Raw genomic sequence first — 19,100 nt, 5'->3', positions numbered from 1 at the left:
AGTAGGTTTTGGATCATGGATTGTTCCAATTTCCTTAAATCATTGCAGGGAAAGGGGTTTGCATAAGTTTGAGAAATGTTATCATATGGGAAGATATGCTCTTGAAAGTAAATACTAGGCACTGGGTATTCCTGAAACCCCAGAACTTCTGAATCAATGGCTGCCAGGGAGCTTTCTTTATTTATGAGGTTGAATTTCTAACATATATATCTGAATCTTATTCTACGGCAATACATAATTTACCTTCTGGAGTGAGGTTTCTAAGCTTTACTTTGATGCAGTTATGCCTCCAAGAGAGGATTTCCATTATTATGGAGATGAAGTATCTTTAATGACTGCAATAATGTAATTGTACCCCAGGGCAAAATTCCTAATAATGCAATTGTATAGCTTTCAAGCACCAGTAAGAGACGTCTTCAGGGCAGGTTATTCATTAAGGGTGTAGTGTACAGTAGCTCTGCTTCACTGGAAGAGTAAGAAAGCTAAAGCAATAAAGCTCCCTTTTCAAGATAGGCTTTGCCTCCTGGGCAAGCATCTAACATCACACTTGGTTCTGCTTCGCAGTCAGTGGCAGCCTCCAGAGGAAGATTCCCAGCAGCCTAATAAGATCCACCCTATTACTTCTCCAGACACTCAGTCCCAGATACCACCTATTACGGCATATATCTCAAAAAAGATACTGACAAATCTTTCGCAAAATAGCCACATCTCTAAGACTTTTGCCTACCGTAAGTCTCTCCAAAAACTGAAATGAATGTGTGTTGTTTTATTTTTTGGGTTGTTTTTTAAAAGAAGAAGAGCCAGTGTGGTGTAGTGGTTAAGAGCGGTAGTCTCCTAATCTGGGGAACCGGGTTCGCGTCTCCGCTCCTCCACATGCAGCTGCTGGGTGACCTTGGGCCAGTCACACTTATTTGAAGTCTCTCAGCCCCACTCACCTCACAGAGTGTTTGTTGTGGGGGAGGAAGGGAAAGGAGAATGTTAGCCGCTTTGAGACTCCTTAAAGGGAGTGAAAGGCGGGATATCAAATCCAAACTCCTCTTCTTCTTCTTCTTAAAATCTGAAGAAGTGTGCATGCACACGAAAGCTCATACCAATAACAAACTTATTTGGTCTCTAAGGTGCTACTGGAAGGAATTTTTTTTATATTGTGTGTTTTGTTTTTTTTTTTTTTAAAAAGGAAGAAGAAGAGCACTGCTGGATCAGACCAAAGACCCATTTGGTACAGTATCCTTTGTAAAGGACTTTGAGATTACCGATCAAGCGCTGTATAAATTTTACGAAATAAATATATACTATTCTCATGGTAGCCAACCAGTTATCTGTGAAAGCCCACAAGAAGGACCTGAGTGGAACAGCATTCTCCCCTCTTGTCCTCCCCAGCAATTGGGATTCAGAAGGATTACTGCCTACAATACTCCAATACAATTTTCAGTGACCAAGCAGTGCCAAGCCCTGGGTTGACCTGGACTCTGAAAAACTTGTTTCCCAGGACTGTCCTTGCATTGTTTCTAACTTGGCAGGACAGCTTTCTATCTCCTGATGGACCTGGAATCAAGGCATCTTTTCATCCAGAGCTGAAAGCCTGAATTCTTTCCCTAGCTCCCTCCCCCTGCTTTTAGCCCTTGATTATTTGCACTATTGCTACAATCTACACATTCCCCTGTATCACCTCAATCCCCCGTCCCCAAACATGGCAGGCTGCAAATACTAGACAATACTGAAGGGCTGTCACTATTCTAACTCAGCCCTCCTCCCTCTTCCCCTGCCACTGCAAATGACAAACTAAACACTGCAATTGCTAGTTGATCCTCAAATAATTTCTGTTTACCAGGACTCTCACAGATTGCAATTATCCGAAGGATTCTCTAAAATGGTATTTTGATAGCTATTCTCTTGAAGCTAGTCAGAACAAAAATACTGTTCTTTAAACTATATGAAGAGGCAGGTGATGTACAGTGAATTTAGGAATCAATAGGGTTTCCTTCTCCCTTAAGAGCAAACACCTGAGCTTTTCACAACAATCATTGTCAAACCAATATTCATGGGAGGTATAAAAACATTAGCAGTCACAAAACACAAGCAGTAGATTTTTTTTTAAAAAAAGATTACCTCTCATTTTCTTTTAGGATCTCTTTTCCTTTCTTCCAGGTAAAGGTAGGCCTCGGAGAAGCTTTGGGTTTACACTCGATTGAAGCGTCACCACCAACTTTGACAAAAGTTAATCTTTTCAAAAAGTTTTTTGAAAAATCTGGACCTACAGCTGAAAGACAATAGGTAAAAGGTCTTAGAATACATGAGAAGTATTATCCAACTCCTTTTTAATAGAGCTTTTTTTAAAAGCTGAATTTCTTCACTACTGATCATGTACAGCACACACAAGTACATTTCATAATGGCGCCTCTAAAGCAGGGATAACCAACTTGGTGCTCTCTAGACTCCCAGCAGTCCCAGCCAACATGGAGAATGGACCGGAATGATGGATGTTGTTGTCTAACCACTTTGAAGGGCAGTACATTGGAGAGCACCATGTTGGCTGCAAGAGCAGATGACTTAGCAAACACATAAACGAAACAATGGCTTGCACACCAAGATGCACTTCTGTTTTTGCCAATTCCCCTACATGTTGCTGTTCCTGAAGGAGGTCTCTGGAACAACCTGAAAATTTGGTGGGAGGCAGTCTGAAGCAAGAAGGGAGAATCAGTGGAAATTGGATTCCTTATCTTGCACAAGAAGCAACATTTTCCAATCACGCAACTACACCTCTAGATCCAAGTCAAATCTGCAGTATGATTTCACTGACGTTACAAATATTGGACACTATGTAAGAGTCTCTTCTCACAAAACCTTTACTGTCTGTATGGCATCTTGAACAACTAGGGTACATTTATACTAGAGGTCCTGGTTTGCAAGATCATGACAAAGGCACTGTAAGTCTCCTGTCAACCAAAGGAGACTTACCCTGTGAAGGCTAACCTGAACTCCACATCACCACTTAGGAAAGGTACAGCATGAGACACGCACATCTATGACCGCCATGTATGTTCATCATACCATGATTGCAAATTTAAGTGATAATTAATCAGTACAAATGTCAATAAACCTCTCAAGTTAGATCACGCCCCCTATGAACTGTGTTTTTTCCCTGTAAGTCTGTGTACCTTACAGTTCTATGTCTTCCTCTATCTCTGTGTTTCTCTAGGTCCATGGGCTTTGCAAGAAGTGTGACTATTCAAAATGTTGCCTGCAAAGCACCAAAGCACTCTGGATTTGTTTATTTATTTTGTTAAAGGATAGCAGCAGGTTTTTTTGTTTTGTTTTAAAAAAGCTAAAAGCTTAATTTAAGCTTTTTAATCTTAAAAACAAAAACCTGGAACTCTGCAAGCCCATCAAACAAGCTCAGGAAGGGGGGAAATACACACCTCAGCCATCTCTTAATTATTTTAAGATATGAAAGAGCAAGAGACAAACCCCCACCCTCCCCATGGGTTATGGAAGAAAGTGAATTCCTTTTATTTCATCTACAAAGGCTCCTAGATTTATTTATCTGTAATTTGGCAGCCTTGATCCATTGAAGAGGGGCTCCTGTGACTGTAAATTTCATCCACTTTGGCTCAAAGGGGAGAAGTTAAAGCCATTGTCAGAGTTTCTGTTATTGTTTTATACAGAGCAGCTCAGAACCTGAAACAAAGATCAAAGCAGACAGAGCACAGTGTTTCAGAAATATAACTGATTGGTTGTTAAAAAAACAAAAACGCAGAGATACAAGACAAATTTTTGGGCCTGTGCACACCCCTAATAGCTATACCACATAACACCATAAAGGACAGAATCAAGGAACATTCAAAGTAATCTTGATAAACTGGAACTCTGGCCTGCAACCAAAAGATGTTCAACACACACACACAAACACAAAAAAACACACACACACACCCCCCATATATACAAAAAAATTCATAGGCATAATTTCAGGCTGGGGGAGACTTGGCTTGACAGCTGTACATGTACAAAGGGTCTATGTGTCTTATTTCATTACAAGCTGAACATGAGCCAGCAGTGTGATGCAGCTACTTCAAAAGAGCATGGAAAGCAATAGAAAGCAATAGTTCTACTCTATTCTGCTCCAGTTGAGTCACCTCTGAAGTAGTTTTCAGTTCTGGGTGCCACATAATAAAAAAGCACATTATCAAAGCAGAGTGTGTCCAGAGGAGGATGGCCCTAATGATTTGGATACCAAGTCCTATGGGTAATGAGCTGACTATGTTTAGCCTACATGAGAGAAGATTAAGGTCTTCAGATATCTGAAGGGCTTCATGAAAGGTGGAGGAGACTCGTTTTCTTGTAGCTCCAGAAGGCAGGACTAGAACAAATGGGTGGCAATTCCAGGGAAGCAGATTTCGTAGTGGTGAGAATTGCTCAACAGTGGAACATATGGCTTCAGTGTGCTCTCCTGTTTAAGGAGTTGGACAGACACGTGTCAGGGAAGCTATAACTGCATCCAGCAAGGATTTGATGACCTTCTGGGTACCTCCCAAAACTTTCTTTGCTGTTGCAGCAGACAGGAAGGACATTTTGTTTGTAGTAACATTTTGGGCTAGTATCACCTGATACTCTGGCGGGGGTAGGGAGGAATCTAATGTTAAAGGACGGAAAGGAAAGAACAGGCCACAAATAAAACAATTACGTCAGCTGCAGAAGTGGTGGGAAAGGAGGCATAGCTCTGGGAAGGAGATCTGGCATTGGCATTTGTCAAGATGTTAGATGTGTGAAGGGGCAAGTCTTTGAATGGAACAAGAAGAATGAAGGAAGTTCCATAAGTGCTCAAAAAATGCAGGACCAATAATGATGAGTGAAGCGGTGCCAGGCATTTCAGGGGAAGGGTAGAGTCATAATGAAATCTTACTCACTGAATTCTAAAAATAAATAATCATAATAAAATCCAATAAAAATCCACTGGAAAACTAGAGATCAACTCTTGTTTTCAATCTGGTTCCCTTCCCTGCACTGCAAGTAATCTGTCTGACCGTAATAGCATTTGCCTGCTACAACGGAAAACATATAACTACTGAACACCAAGTGGCAAACATGAGGTTTGTGAACGATACGACAGAAGAACATATTATCCAAGAATTATGATTAAGCCTTTATTTCCTGTCTGCATTAAAAATTATCAGTAAAAGGCAGGTACCCTTATTCCTAGTAGAGAATATAGCTGCTTAATTCAAAATGAAGGAGAGCATATTATTGTGTGAGCGCTCTAATTAAGGAACGTTCTAATTATAGCAGACTTAGCAATGCATTTGTTGGACAGCAATGCTTCAGCTTCGTGTTTCACTTTTAATATATTTAGGACATCTATTCATTCCACATCCAGTTTTAAGTCTCTTGGCACTGCAGTAACTTTTTGCAGAAACAAAGCATGCTTGGGTTCTTTGTCTGTTATCAGCACACAAAATACAGCTTTTTGAAGTATTCCTCAGATTAGAAAGGCATCACCCTCTGGGCCTAAGGAACTAGGTCCTTCATCTGGATCAGCACTCCTGTTGCATGACAACTTAAGGCCAGTTGATCCAGTGGAGGCTCCCATTGACAGAAAGGGTGGTGGTGGACATTTCAATCAATCCTTCCTTCTCCCTACAACTGAACACTCCACTTCCCATGCTGTTTCAGAGGGTAGCCAATGCATCTCCAGTATACTTTCAGGATGGGCAAGGTGCTGCACAGGAATCCCATTCCCATTCTGTCATCAACATAGTCCTATGAAACTCCTGGGATCTCTATATCCAAGTCAGAGTTTCCTTTTAATTAACGCAAAAATTGCATGACCGTATTACATAAGAAGAGCCCTGCCGGATTAGGCCAATGGCCCATCTAATCCAGCATCCTCTTTTCACATGGACAACCAGATGCCTAAGGGAAGCCTGCAAGGAGGACTCATGCTCATCAGAACTTTCCCCCTCCTGCAGTTTCCAGAAACTGGTATTCAGACACATTCTGACTGTGGAGGCAGAGATTAGCCATCATGGCTAGAAGATACTGACAGCCTTATCCTCCATAAATTTCCTTGATTAATCCCAGAACAATGGACAAATATATTCTTTGCAGAAAGACAGTTAATAGTGTTTCTCAGTGTCCTGCTCCTCCCTTTTGGCCAACCAATTGGGATGGACCGCTCTTGATAATGGTTAGTCTTCTGAGATTGTCCAATATCTGTTAGCCCTTATGGTTGACTGTGCTAGGGAATCCTGATGCATCCGTATTCCTTCTTTAGAAAAAATCCTCTCAACAAGCCTTTTAAGTATTGGAACTATTTTACATGTGGAACTATTTTAAAATGTTTGCAATGTTTTTATATATGATTTTTTAAAAAAGAATTATTTTATATATGGAACTGTTTTTAATTGCTTTTGCATTTCCCGTGATTTATGGTCATTTTATGATGGTATGTTTTATTGCTGTACCCTGCTCTGGGACCTGGTAAAGGGTGGGTATGAAATCCAATGAATAAACAATATATGATTTCCTGGTTACATTGGCAGCAAAAGCGGAAGGAACTGGTGCAGAACAGAGATTGTCCACTCCAATGGGCACATAGTAGTGGTGCTAGTTCAGTCCGTAGAGTATGAAATTCTTAATCTCAGGCCCTTGGGTTCAAGCTCCACATTGGGCAAAATACTCCAGAGGATTTCAGGGGGTTGGACTAGATGACCCTTGGGTCCCTTCCAACAATTCTATGATTCTATGAATCTAACATGTCTCCTCAATTTTCCAAATTCCAGTTCAAATACAGCCCTGCCACAAAACGTCTGAAACATACCATCATCTACTGCCTTGAGAATAATTTTCCTTAGCACAGTGGCTAGAGAAAAAAGGCCTGAATTTTAGTGACAGGTCACTGTCCCTGACAGATGCCTGTGCAAAATACCTCCAGTGCCCAGTGACCATTATAGATGTTTGGCAGCCTGACAAAGGGACAAAGCAAGATCTCACTGAGACTCTGGAGAAAATTAGGGTCACAGGGCATGGGCAGAGAAGGCAAGCTGCTCAGCATTCTATGCAGTCCCTACCCTTTAAAAGAAATCCCAGCAATAAGATTTGGTAAATTCTTAAGGTCTTAAGATACAGCGAACACATCCACTTTTTATGGAATATAGATATATATTGTATGAAAAATGCCATGTACCTCTGCTCATGTTCAGTGGATGCCTCTTGTTTAGTTTTAATTTTGTTTGTTTGTTATGAGGAGTTTCAGTCTGTTTTTAAAAAATTGTTTATTGGAGATGAGTTTTTCTTTTTAAAAACAGAATGATCAATCTCATGTATAGGCAAAAAAATACATTTTAAAGTATGATTACCTGTTGTTGTTACCTCTCCCCTCGTGCACAAATACTTGTTTAAATTATGTAACAAAGGACTCCCTATATAATGGTATTCCCGTTTGAATTTATTTTTATACGTCCAGGAAAATTTTCAATATAAAAATGGTCGCAGGGAATTTAATAGCTGCTGTACAAGAATAAAAAGGCAGCTGCACAGATTGGGAATGCTCCAAATGTGGTTTGAAAAATGTTTCTTTATAAAGAGAACAGTTTGCATGTAAAACCAAAGTGAAACACACAAACATGCTTTACGGTTTTTCTATGTGTATATGTGCTAGCATCTGAATGAGATGTGTGTTGTCCTAGTCATTCAGTAGATATACTTGTGCTGGTTTTAACCTTTAAAGCCCTATACGGCCTAGGACCCTCGTACCTACGGGAACGCCTCTCCTGGTATGCCCCACGGAGGACCTTACGGTCTGCTAATAATAACATCTTGGAGATCCCGGGCCTCAGGGAGACTAGGCTTGCCTCGACCAGGGCCAAGGCCTTTTCTGCCTTGGCCCCAGCTAGGTGGAACGCTCTGCCACAAGAGATCAGGCCCCTGTGGGATCTGACATCTTTCTGCAGGACCTGCAAGACGGAGTTGTTCTGCCAGGCCTTTGGTTAGGGCTCAGCCTGACTCCCCTTCCCTTTTTGTATAAGAACTAGTACGAAAGAGGCCTCCCAGCATTCTCACAGGCCCATATAAGAACAGTGTAAACAGTTGGGCCTGATGAGCATTTACTGTTCCCAACCCTAATCCTGCGGAAAGCCATCTAATTAGATTTTAATTTGATCCTGACTTGTTTTTAGGAGGTAATTTAATTGTTGCTTGATTTTATACCAATGTTATATATTTGATGTTAGCTGCCCTGAGCCCGCCGGGGAGGGTGGGATACAAATAAAAGTTGTTGTTGTTGTTGTTGTTATACTATATTGATGGAACTGGGAAGCAGCCAGAAGGTCACATTTCCTCTGACAGCATAGAAACATAAAAGTATTTCCTCCACTCTTACACTCATTTATTCAGAAACCTTCAAATACTCTGGTTACAGGTAATATACGTTACATGTTCTCTGGTTAATCTAGTACAAGACAAACTGGAAGTCCTTGATTTTATACTATAATTTGTAATCAGTGTGTAAGGCAGACTTCTATAGCAGCTGCTGAATAGCCTGAAGAAGCATCTATGGCTTTATTTTTATTTCTTTTATACAAAAGGTAACATTCCTAATAGATTTTGCCACTATGGATTCTAATTTGTTGAATGTCACTTGTTCTTCCCTCCAGCAGCAATAATTTTGGGGTGTTCCCCCACCACTTTGTAGGCATCTATTCTTTTTAATAAAAAAATGCCCAGCAAAAACCAAATACTTGCTGCTCAACGAACACCTTAAACCTTCCTCTTTAGAAGAGATTAAAATTTCAATATTGAACATTCTCTTTGAAATATATCAGACACAATGCTATCTACTCACAAATTGTATTAACTGTTTTAAAAACAAAATATTGGGCAACTGACAACATAGTTCTTGACGGTTACCATGCCTATGAAATCAAGGCCTCTAAACTGCTTGGATATCTATATTGATTCTCAAAAGGTTTCTTGGAGCAGTACAAGGGAGCAAAACACCTGGTGACAGCAAAAAAGAAAGATGGTTTTGGTAAGGAAGGAGAGAGGAACGGGCAATTTGACATACTCGTTTTTGGAAGTCTTCTATCTTGATCCAAAGATGTTATATTGGCATCAGTTTTATGGAGAATTACATGGGACTAGCTTACAATCAAACAATCCCAGTGTGTAAATTTGACACATCAGAAAGTGTAAAAGCAAGATTTGTACTCACATGTTACGTTTAGTGTGAACTAAAGCCTGCACATATCATAACATGATTCGTTCCAATGTTTTATGTGAACAGCAGACATGTGGCTAAAAATTATGCGCATTATCAAACAAACACCCAATTCAAGGTCAGTTTCTTGGTTGCTGTTTCTTCTGTTTGTATGGCTTAGCCTATACAGTCTCATAGATAAGAGCTCCTGATTACAGAGCAAGCTTATATTGCTGGCTGCGTTAAAAGGTTCTGTTTCTGGTTCACTGCAAGTTCATACTATGGCACCAAACCATAGAAAGGGCAGTGAGGTCATGCTGCTGGTGTCACCCCGATGTTGCATGTTTCACTAGCCCTGCCCTCAACCTGCAAACACCAAGGGGGAACTTCTGCAGCCTTTGTGCATACATTTCAAGAAAGATAGTCTTCTATGCAAGAAGAGGAAGAAGAGTTTGGACTTGATATCCCACCTTTCACTCCCCTTAAGGAGTCTCAAAGCGGCTCACAATCTCCTCTCCCTTCCTCCCCCACAACAAACGCTTTGTGAGGTGAGTGAGGCTGAGAGACTTCAGAGAAGTGTGACTAGCCCAAGGTCACCCAGCAGCTGCATGTGGAGGAGCGGGGAAGCGAACCCGGTTCACCAGATTACGAGTCCACCGCTCTTAACCACTACACCATGCTAGCTTCCTGGATTCCTATGTCATCAGATGTCCAGCTCATGAGGAACCCTATGCAGACATCCTACTGCCCCTTCACCATGCAGAAGGAGAATTTTCAGCATGGCATGGCGGGGGGTAAGAATACACTTCTGTGAAATTATGGGGGGAGCAGTGCTAAAAGTAGATAAGAACACAACTAACCATAGCAGGGTAGACACTACCACTCCCTGAACACCCTAGAATAACACTTAAATCCTGGACATTATGAGGTGGGGAGAGAGGAAATGTCAGCTTCCCGATGGAGGCTGTTAAAAGCAACTATGCCCCCGCCTCTGGCAGAGAGCTTTAAAAACTGTTAAAGAAAGCTAAGGAGAGAGATAATACCGATCTGCCATCCACTACAGGACTTTCTACAATTCCCCCCTCATATGGGCCAATGTAGAAGAGTGGCTGAGGACAAGCACTTAACGATGAAGGTCTTACAGAGGTCAAGTAACACCAAGGGAAGCTGGGGAAAATGCTCACATCTTTATGTATTACATCTTTTTCCGAATTCTTCCTTACCAGCAACACACAACACATTTTGTACATAGGCTGTTTTATGCTGAGAATTTACTTTTGAGCAGTTAGAATCTTTGGGAGCATCTAATGATGCTCCCTTAACCAGTGGTTAAGGCATGAACTATCATTTTAGTGGGGGAGGAGGAAAATCTGAAGTCAGAACTCTGGCACCTTAAATCTACATGCTTCTTGTCACATCAGAAGAGTTCAGTCAGTACCTAGAGAGTGCACACTGGTAGGAAACCACAGGTAGCTCCTGTGAGGTAGCATGTGTGTGTGTTGCTAATTAGAAATACTGCTATTCTTCAGAAAAGGCTTACATGCTATGTGCTCTAATCTGAGATCTTAAGTCTTCTCTATTGGAGGAAGCTCCTCTGGATCTTACCCACAGCTCACCCATTTGTTTGCTTCTTAAAACCCACGTCAGCATGAAGCCATCACTACATCTTGTGGAGATGAATGCTGGACTCTGATCATGTATCAAGCTTAGACAGCCAGTGGATGCATGTCACATCCACATTTTTGCTACTGTGAAAGTTTCAGGAAACCCACTTGAAAGGCATACCCACAGAAGAAGAGGAAGAAGAGTTTGGACTTGATATCCCGCCTTTCACTCCCCTTAAGGAGTCTCAAAGTCGCTCACAATCTCCTTTCCCTTCCTCCCCCACAACAAACATTCTGTGAGGTGAGTGAGGCTGAGGGACTTCAGAGAAGTGTGACTAGCCCAAGGTCACCCAGCAGCTGCATGTGGAGGAGCAGGGAAGCGAACCCCGTTCACCAGATTATGAGTCCACCACTCTTAACCACTACACCACACTGGCTACAGATCATGGATCAAAGCTATGCTGCGCTCTGTGTTTTTCCAAGATTTACAATGTTAGATTCCATGTGCGGAGAGACTACTGAAGACTTTGGATCTTTTGAAATATCTGTTTATTTTTTCCAATATACAGATTGGCCAGGAGGGAAGCAAGAAATTGTAAAGGCAGTACCAGACCAAAAGTAGCATCAGTCCCCAGCAGATACAACAGCACTCTAGCCACCTCCTGTGGCTACTTCTTGCTAGCTGGTTGGGGAGGTGGGGGCGGGACTGTGAAATGCATTTTCACTCTCTGTCCAAATCCAAACTGCATGGACTGCTTCTTTCAGCCTCCACCACACATGCACATGTGACTTAAAGCTTCTACAGAACATTATTAGATAAAGAGAAATGAGCAGCCACTAGTGGCCATTAAGGAAATCCCTACTGCTCATTATCTAGAAGGAGAGGGTCACCTCTTCTCTTTGGCCCAGCAGAACAGCATGATCCATAACAGGGGGAGAGCCTGTGTTGTGGGGCATTCACTTTTACCCCCTCTTTTTTATTTTAAAAAGCAAGGTAATTAGGCTTGCAATCTTCCATGTTTCTTCAATAATGATTCAGTCAGTGCTACCACACTGTAATGCACAGCTGAGAGGAACTCAGACACCAAAGGCTGTCTTCTTTCATTGCACAAAAAGTCACAAAATGGCATAAGGAGGCTGGGATGGGAATGGAGTGCCAAAAGAGGACCTGTAGCAGTCAAGTCCTGACTATGCTTTTAAAGCAAGATTCTGTGGCACAATTCAAAATGTGAAATGCCCACATCAGAATAACTAAAACTGAGGATCCCCTCAGTGTGTAAAGAGTGGAGTAATTACAGATTTACTGCACAGAAAAAAATACCGTATAGAAGGTACACTAGGAGGTCTAGGAACACAGGAGGCTGACATATACTGAGTATAAGATGGATGTTGACAAGCTGGAATGCGTGCAGAGGAGGGTGACCAAGATCATCAAGGGTCTGGAAACCAAGGCTTGTGAGGAATGGCTGAAGGAGCTGGGTATGTTTAGCCTGGAAAACAGAAGACCAAGAGGAGATACGATAGCCAAATATCTAAAGGGCTTGCTTGTTTTCTCCTGCTCCAGAAGGTAGGACTCAAACCAATGCCTTCATGTTACAAGAAAGGAGATTATGACTAAACATTCTGGTGGTAAGAGCTGTTTGACAGTGGAACAGACTCCTTTAGAATGTGGTGGACTCTCCTTCTTTGCAGATATTAAAGAAGAGGTTGGATGGCCGTCTGTCATGTATGATGTAGTTGAGATTTCTGCATTGAAGTGGGTTGCAGTAGATGACCCTCAGGATGCCTTCCAACTCTACAAGTCTATGATTCCATGAGTCCATCTGGCTCAGTATTGCCTGCACTGACTAGAAGCTTGTCTCAAGGGTTTCAGAAAGGAGACTTTTCCAGTCCTGCCTGAAGATGCCAGGGGCATCTGAAGCAAGCTATAGCCCTTCCCCATGTCTTAAGTTCCAGTTGGACCAAACAGCTTGGATATGGATGCACAGGAGAAAATAAGAACCAGCTCTACCAAGCCAGGAAATCCTAGCCCATTGGACACCACTTAGAGAACTTCTTGATCAATCTGTTTATAAATTTTCCAAATTAAAAAAAAATGCAGAATGTTCTATTTATACCACATACAGTTACTACTGAGTGATGTTTATACTGGACAAAACTAGCAATACAGTGGTACCTCGGGTTAAGTACTTAATTCGTTCCGGCGGTCCGTTCTTAACCTGAAACTGTTCTTAACCTGAAGCACTACTTTAGCTAATGGGGCCTCCTGCTGCTGCTGCGCAGCCGGAGCACGATTTCTGTTCTCATCCTGAAGCAAAGTTCTTAACCTGAAGCACTATTTCTGGGTTAGCAGAGTCTGTAACCTGAAGTGTATGTAACCTGAAGCATATGTAACCCGAGGTACCACTGTACTAGCAATGGCTGACTTCTGAATGATTTGCAACAGATCTGTAAGGGTTTCTGGCTGCCAATAAGATCAGCAACAAAGATGACTTTCTCCTTTCTTAAATTAAGCTGCTGAAATTAAGAAAGTGTAGGTGTGGGATGTGGGGAACCAGGAGCAGTAAGTTCAGTATTGATACTGAAAATAATTTCCAGGCAGAAAAAGTGCCTATTCTCTTCTTGCTCTCTCCCCCCCCCCCAAGTTTCTGTTGCACGTGAATCTGGCTAATGTGCCTCAAAGTTGTATTAAGATCTTGCAAAAATGAAATCTGTCAATCCCTGTCCTAGAACATTTCCCCATAATCCTCTGTAATATGCCTGTGTTCCCTGAAGTTCAAATCTGGGTCATTCATAGAATCATAGAGTTGGAAGTGATCCTGAGGATCATCTAGTCCAGGGGTAGTCAACCTTTTTATACCTACCACCCACTAATGCATCTTTCTTGATGGTAAAATTTCCTTACCGTCCACCAGTGCTTGATGGAAGGAGGATTCAGCCTGTGCCGTAGAACCCCCTACCACCCATCTAGAATCCTGAAACGCCCACTAGTGGGTGGTAGGGACCAGGTTGACAACCCCTGATCTAGTCCAATGCAGGAACATGCAGTTGTCCCATTATGGGGGATCAAACCTGAAACCTTGGTATTATCAGCACCATGCTCTAAGCAACTGAACAATTTGACCACCAAATTCTTATACTAGACTATGCATAAAATCATCTATCCTCTCCCCTCCAAAGTATGTATTTGTAACAGCTGAAGCAAAATGATGATGATAGCAAATATGAAGTGTTTATGACTTGTTCATGTATGCAGACAATCATTGTGACAAGGTGAGTGGGCCTTTTGCCTAGACTGATATAAATTCTGATAAAAATAAGTATTAGTTATTTGCGGACTTCAGTAGAGGCAACAAAACAGGCCAACATGTATTTTTCAGTATTTGTTAAGTAAAAGGAGCCCACCAATGACGCTCAGTTCTGCGCTGATATAGATGGTCCCATGTCTATTTTCTGCCACACACTGATACATGCCGGTGTCCGATAGGTTCACACTGGTGATGGTGAGCGTCCCATGTTCTATCAAGATTCTTTCCTGCAAAATAGCAAAAGGCACAACACAATTTTGAAAAGCTCGTGTTTAGAATGTATGCATTGCTGCAATCATATCATTTATTTTAACCTGTCAGGGGGAATCAATTTTGATGTTGAAAACGCAAGTTTATGAACAATTTACATGATGTCATCTATTGATAAATAATTTATATCGTATTAATTGCTGAATGGAGGAAACCAATATCGTAGTTGGTAAATGCCATTTAAACAGTATATCACCCCCTCCCCAATTGAGATTAATAGTATCTTCAAGTACATAAACTTGCAACTAATACTGCTTCTGTCCTGTAGTGTGTTGTGGTTTAATCATGCCAGGCAAGTTCTTCAGAAGATTTGGAACAGCAGAACTATTAGCTTTCTGCTCCCTTGAAGGTTAATGGGAACAGTAATCACATTCAGTGTTGCAAAGCTATTGTATGCAGTTCACCCCACCAGAATTAAAACAAAAATCAAAAACCCCTAAACCCTAAACCCTAAAGATGTAAATGTTAATCATTTAACGATCCTTACTTTAATCTAATGTGATTTAAGTTCAATACCATCTGCCAGTGACCAGCATGAAGCGAGTGAAATTAGCATGTGGAACAACAGGACCCTGCAATCATTTGTCAGCCTACAGATATGGAACTCACATTATCAGTTTTAATCAGTACAGCATTGTGTACAATAGGCATCCGGGTGTATTTTTAACAACGAAACATATAACTAATATAATTTTTAAAAAACTGACCGACTTTCTACTTGGCTGTGGGGTTGCAATTTTATGTTTGCATAATCTTTATTAGAGCTTGATTGAATCTAGGCAACTCATCAAAGAGCAGGTTAAGAAAGAAAAAAGCTGGTCACTCTGATAACGGAGAGTGAATAATTTGCCTAGTTTGCCTATATAATTGAGACATTCAAGGACTGAAAGGATCTCCTCTGGTGAGACATAGAATGGAAAGGGTGCTAATGAGATTTCCTCCTTTTCCATAGATCATTAATCTTTAGGCAGTTCATTCTGCCACTGCTAATGGTAGGTCAACTCCCTTGTTGTCAGTTCTTGCAGAGATCTGAAGAAGTTGAATGGGGTTACTATTACAGACCAGAGGGCTTGTTTACCTCCCATAAAGTTCAATTAAAAATCAGACGCTCAAAAATGGAAATGGAGGGAAGGTGTTTTATACAGCCTGAGTAAGTATATTCCCATTCACTCTTTTCACAGTTCACACTTACACTTAACTAGCGTTTCCATTATTACTTTTCCTTCCCCTACAGAGTTGTACAGAGTGTAAAAATATACAGCCATTTTATGTACCCTTCTTCTCATAGCAAATGTCCTCTGGAAATGAGTCCCACAGCTTCTAAGTTCCAGTTGATTCAGAGAAACGCTTGTCAAAGGCAGAAAGTGGCACTTAAATGCCTAACTTTCATTGAACATTTGGCTGGGAATTAGGTGCCTGAGGGTAATTTCTGCCTTTGAAAAGTATGGCTTGAAGTGTCATTGTTTTAACTACAAGGAAAGCTCAAGGTGATTCTGTGACATTCACTCAGCAGGGAAGGAAGTCTGCAATGGGACAGATGGAATTTTAAGGCCACTCGGTTTCATTAATTTCTTTTTCTCAACAGCAACAAACTATACAGAGATGAAAAAGGTCACCACTTCACAACAAATCCTTTCAAGTTTTGTCACCCAACTCAAAAGCATCAAGGACACCAAGCCTGAATATTACTCATACCTGAGGGAGAAGCAGTTCGCCATCCTTTAGCCAGCTGTAAGAAGGCTTTGGTCTCCCATTTGCCTTACATTCCCAGTATATGCTTTCTTCCATGGCCACATGAGCATCACTTATTTTCTGAATCCAGTTTGGAGGAGCTGCAAGGAGGACAGCAACACTCTTCTAAGCAAGTGTTTGTTTTCTGCGTGCCATTAACCTTCAAACGCCTTTCTTCCTAACATACACATTTATATAATACCACATTCAAATATCATATCATATATTTGTAATATATGTGTATTAATGATGAATTATTTTAACAATAAAAACTTAATATTTTTTTTAAAAAAGCAAATATCATATCATTGTTCTTGAAAGTGAATTGGACCTCGTCTCTAAACATTAGAGACACAGTAAAAGAAATAAGGAAATATGTTTTCCTTTTTGCAGATATTAATAGCAAGAATGTTTTAGCTGGATGGCTTCCCCCATTGCATTAATCCAGTGTACTCATTGCTTTAAATGTGTTGAATTGGGCATAGACTGCCAACTTATAGTTATCCCCTCCTCCCAGGAAAGCCTGAAACTGGGAGCTCCAAGGGTTTGTGAAAATCACAATTCTCAGAACTGGCACTAAACTACAATTCCCAATATCCTTTGGAGAATCTATGACAGCTAACCTTGTAAACCATTTTTAGTGTGTATGTGCTCCCTATTTCTAAGGAAAGCTGTATGTTTCTTTAGCATAATAACCTGCCAGATAGGAGAATAAAAATGCTGCCCAGTCCTGGTATCAATTATGTTGTACCTAAGAAAATAAATTTATCCTGTATGCTTGCAAACTGCATGCATCAAATTCCAACCTGCAGAAACCATAAGCACTTAGGTCTACTCTCGAGTCTAAAGTGCTTCAATGTGTAAACTATGAGAAATCAGAAATACATTTGCCATCTTGTTCCATGCTCTGTAGACAATGGGTGGTATTCAACCAAGTTTTACTCAGAGAAGTCCCCTTAACTAAGTCCCCTTAACTAAGTTAGGTCTATTAATTTCAATGGGTCTACCCTGAGTAAACCTTGAATACCATCCACTCAAACTAGGGGATAGAAACAGCTTAACTTCCCCATGCAACATATTTGAGAGGAAAATATATGAGCATAATCAAGCCAAAGTTAAGAACATTACGTGTCCCATTAATTGCAATGAAATAGATTTAACCACTTATTTAACTTGCTCGGGGAAATAAGTGGAACTTAAAACAGTCTCCCAGGGGATGTTTTTTCCTCTGTAGCCTCCAAAGATATGTATTTCAAGTTTATAAGACTGCTATTACTTTGCTTTCAGATAACAAACACAAGTGACAGTGAATGTTCTGGGGACATCTCAGGCTGCCACATCAGAGAAACTAGACAGTTAAACTGTCCCTGGAATGGCAAACTACTGTGAGCCCCGTACAGAAGCTTCTGAGTCCAAAAGATAATTGAGCTTAATGAATAGTGACTGAAATCTGCACACACAATTGTCCAAAGCTTAAAGAAATATGTATATTCTATGCCAGCAGAGGTCTCTATGAACCTGGGTATTTTACAATGCTGTGTCTCTCTATAATCAGATAAAACAATTTCAGATTTCTTCAACAAAGGACAACCACTTTTAAAATCCCCCAGGGGTTTAGATGAGATCAGAGGAAGGTTTGCAAGGGTAGAATTAAGCAGCAAAAGCTTGATAAACAAGAAGTGTCAGGTTGAATACCAACATGATGCTGCTACTTTTAAATCCATCTCTGCTATCAGCATTACTTGCTGATAAACCCAACAAGGAACAAGCAGCAAGGATCTTTTTGAATAGTTCAAGCTCCTTTGGGTGAATTAATTGAAATAGGAACTAAAGTTAATGGCAGCTGAACATCTAATTCCAAATGTACAGTACAGATTCTCCCAGATCTAGAAGAAAGAAAACAAGAAGAAAAGAAAAGCTGAAGAAACTTAGCTCAGAAATTTATATATGCCAAGAAAATAAGACTTAAAGAGATTCAGAGGTGGGGTGAGGTGGGGAGGGGTGAGAGAGAAACAGATTGACAAACATAATAAAAAATAAATAGGATACACCCCAGGTTTTTCTTTAACAAGAAAGCAACACACTACAACTGACAGATTTAGCATCACACAAAGCTTCTATCACCTCACTTCTTCAGTATTATAAAGGACAATTCTAGAGACAACAAAAAAGATCTGCATAGAGCAAGATAATCTATGGATTCAAAGAGCTGCCTGAAGTTGCTTGTCAAAACATGCATTCTTGAGTCCAAGGCTATTTTTCAGCAAGTGTGAAGTGTACAATAAAAGGCATCCTTGTCTATAAAAGCACTATTACAACTCATGTCCTTGGGTGCATAAATTAACTTTTATATAATGAAAAAATACGTATTCTCAGCTTCAGTGATTTTGCTTTCCCCCACAAAACACGACGACATATATGCCTTTGAGTCATATACACAAAAGTTGTAAACATTTATTTTTATCATTATATATTTCACTTATTGCTGAATAAATGGAATATATAATTTCACTTCACTACTGAGAAGTCATAGGAATAGGTTGCTGGATCAGGCCCAGTGGCTCATCTTGTCCAGCATCCTGTTCTCCCAGTGGCCAGCTGGATGCCTGTGGGAAACAAGGGAGCAGAACCTGAGCACATGAGCCCTCTCCCCTCCTGTGGTTTCCAGAAACTGGTACCTGGAAGCATTGCTGCCTCCAGCAATGGAGGGAGAGCATAGCTATCATAGCTAATCACCATTGATAGCCTTCACCTCCATGAATTCAGAGTTGCCATATTTTGAAGAGCGAAAAAAGAAGATGCTATGACGACTCTCATTTTAAATACCCCTACTATTTGTAGGCTATAGAAGCTGTGATGTATTGCTGAGTGGGGCAGGAGAAGAGGAAAGCAAGTCTCCAGTTAGGTCTATGTCTCATCCAGAAAATATAGCCAGAGGCATTTTGGCAAATAAAAAGAAAATCCATCCAGGTAGAAATTTTACCCCTGGAAAAGAGG

At 40.8% G+C, this 19,100-nt stretch overlaps 1 protein-coding gene across 15 annotated transcripts in view; it reads right to left on the bottom strand.

Annotated features, from left to right (window-relative positions):
- Positions 1 to 19,100, bottom strand: part of LOC310756452 (contactin-4) — a 536,818-nt gene that overhangs the window by 85,260 nt on the left and 432,458 nt on the right. For all 15 annotated transcript variants that reach the window (XM_083600569.1, XM_083600561.1, XM_083600560.1 and 12 more), the window contains 3 exons: positions 16,068 to 16,204; positions 14,200 to 14,329; positions 2,110 to 2,260 (listed from right to left, as the gene is read on the bottom strand). In XM_083600569.1, the coding sequence (XP_083456695.1) occupies positions 2,110 to 2,260; positions 14,200 to 14,329; positions 16,068 to 16,204 (418 nt within the window). The remainder of the gene's footprint in view (positions 1 to 2,109; positions 2,261 to 14,199; positions 14,330 to 16,067; positions 16,205 to 19,100) is intronic.

Source organism: Podarcis filfolensis (assembly GCF_964270895.1).
Source record: "Podarcis filfolensis genome assembly, chromosome: 2".
In the NCBI taxonomy this organism is placed as follows: Eukaryota; Metazoa; Chordata; class Lepidosauria; order Squamata; family Lacertidae; genus Podarcis; species Podarcis filfolensis.
This window is presented reverse-complemented; position numbering and strand designations above follow the sequence as displayed.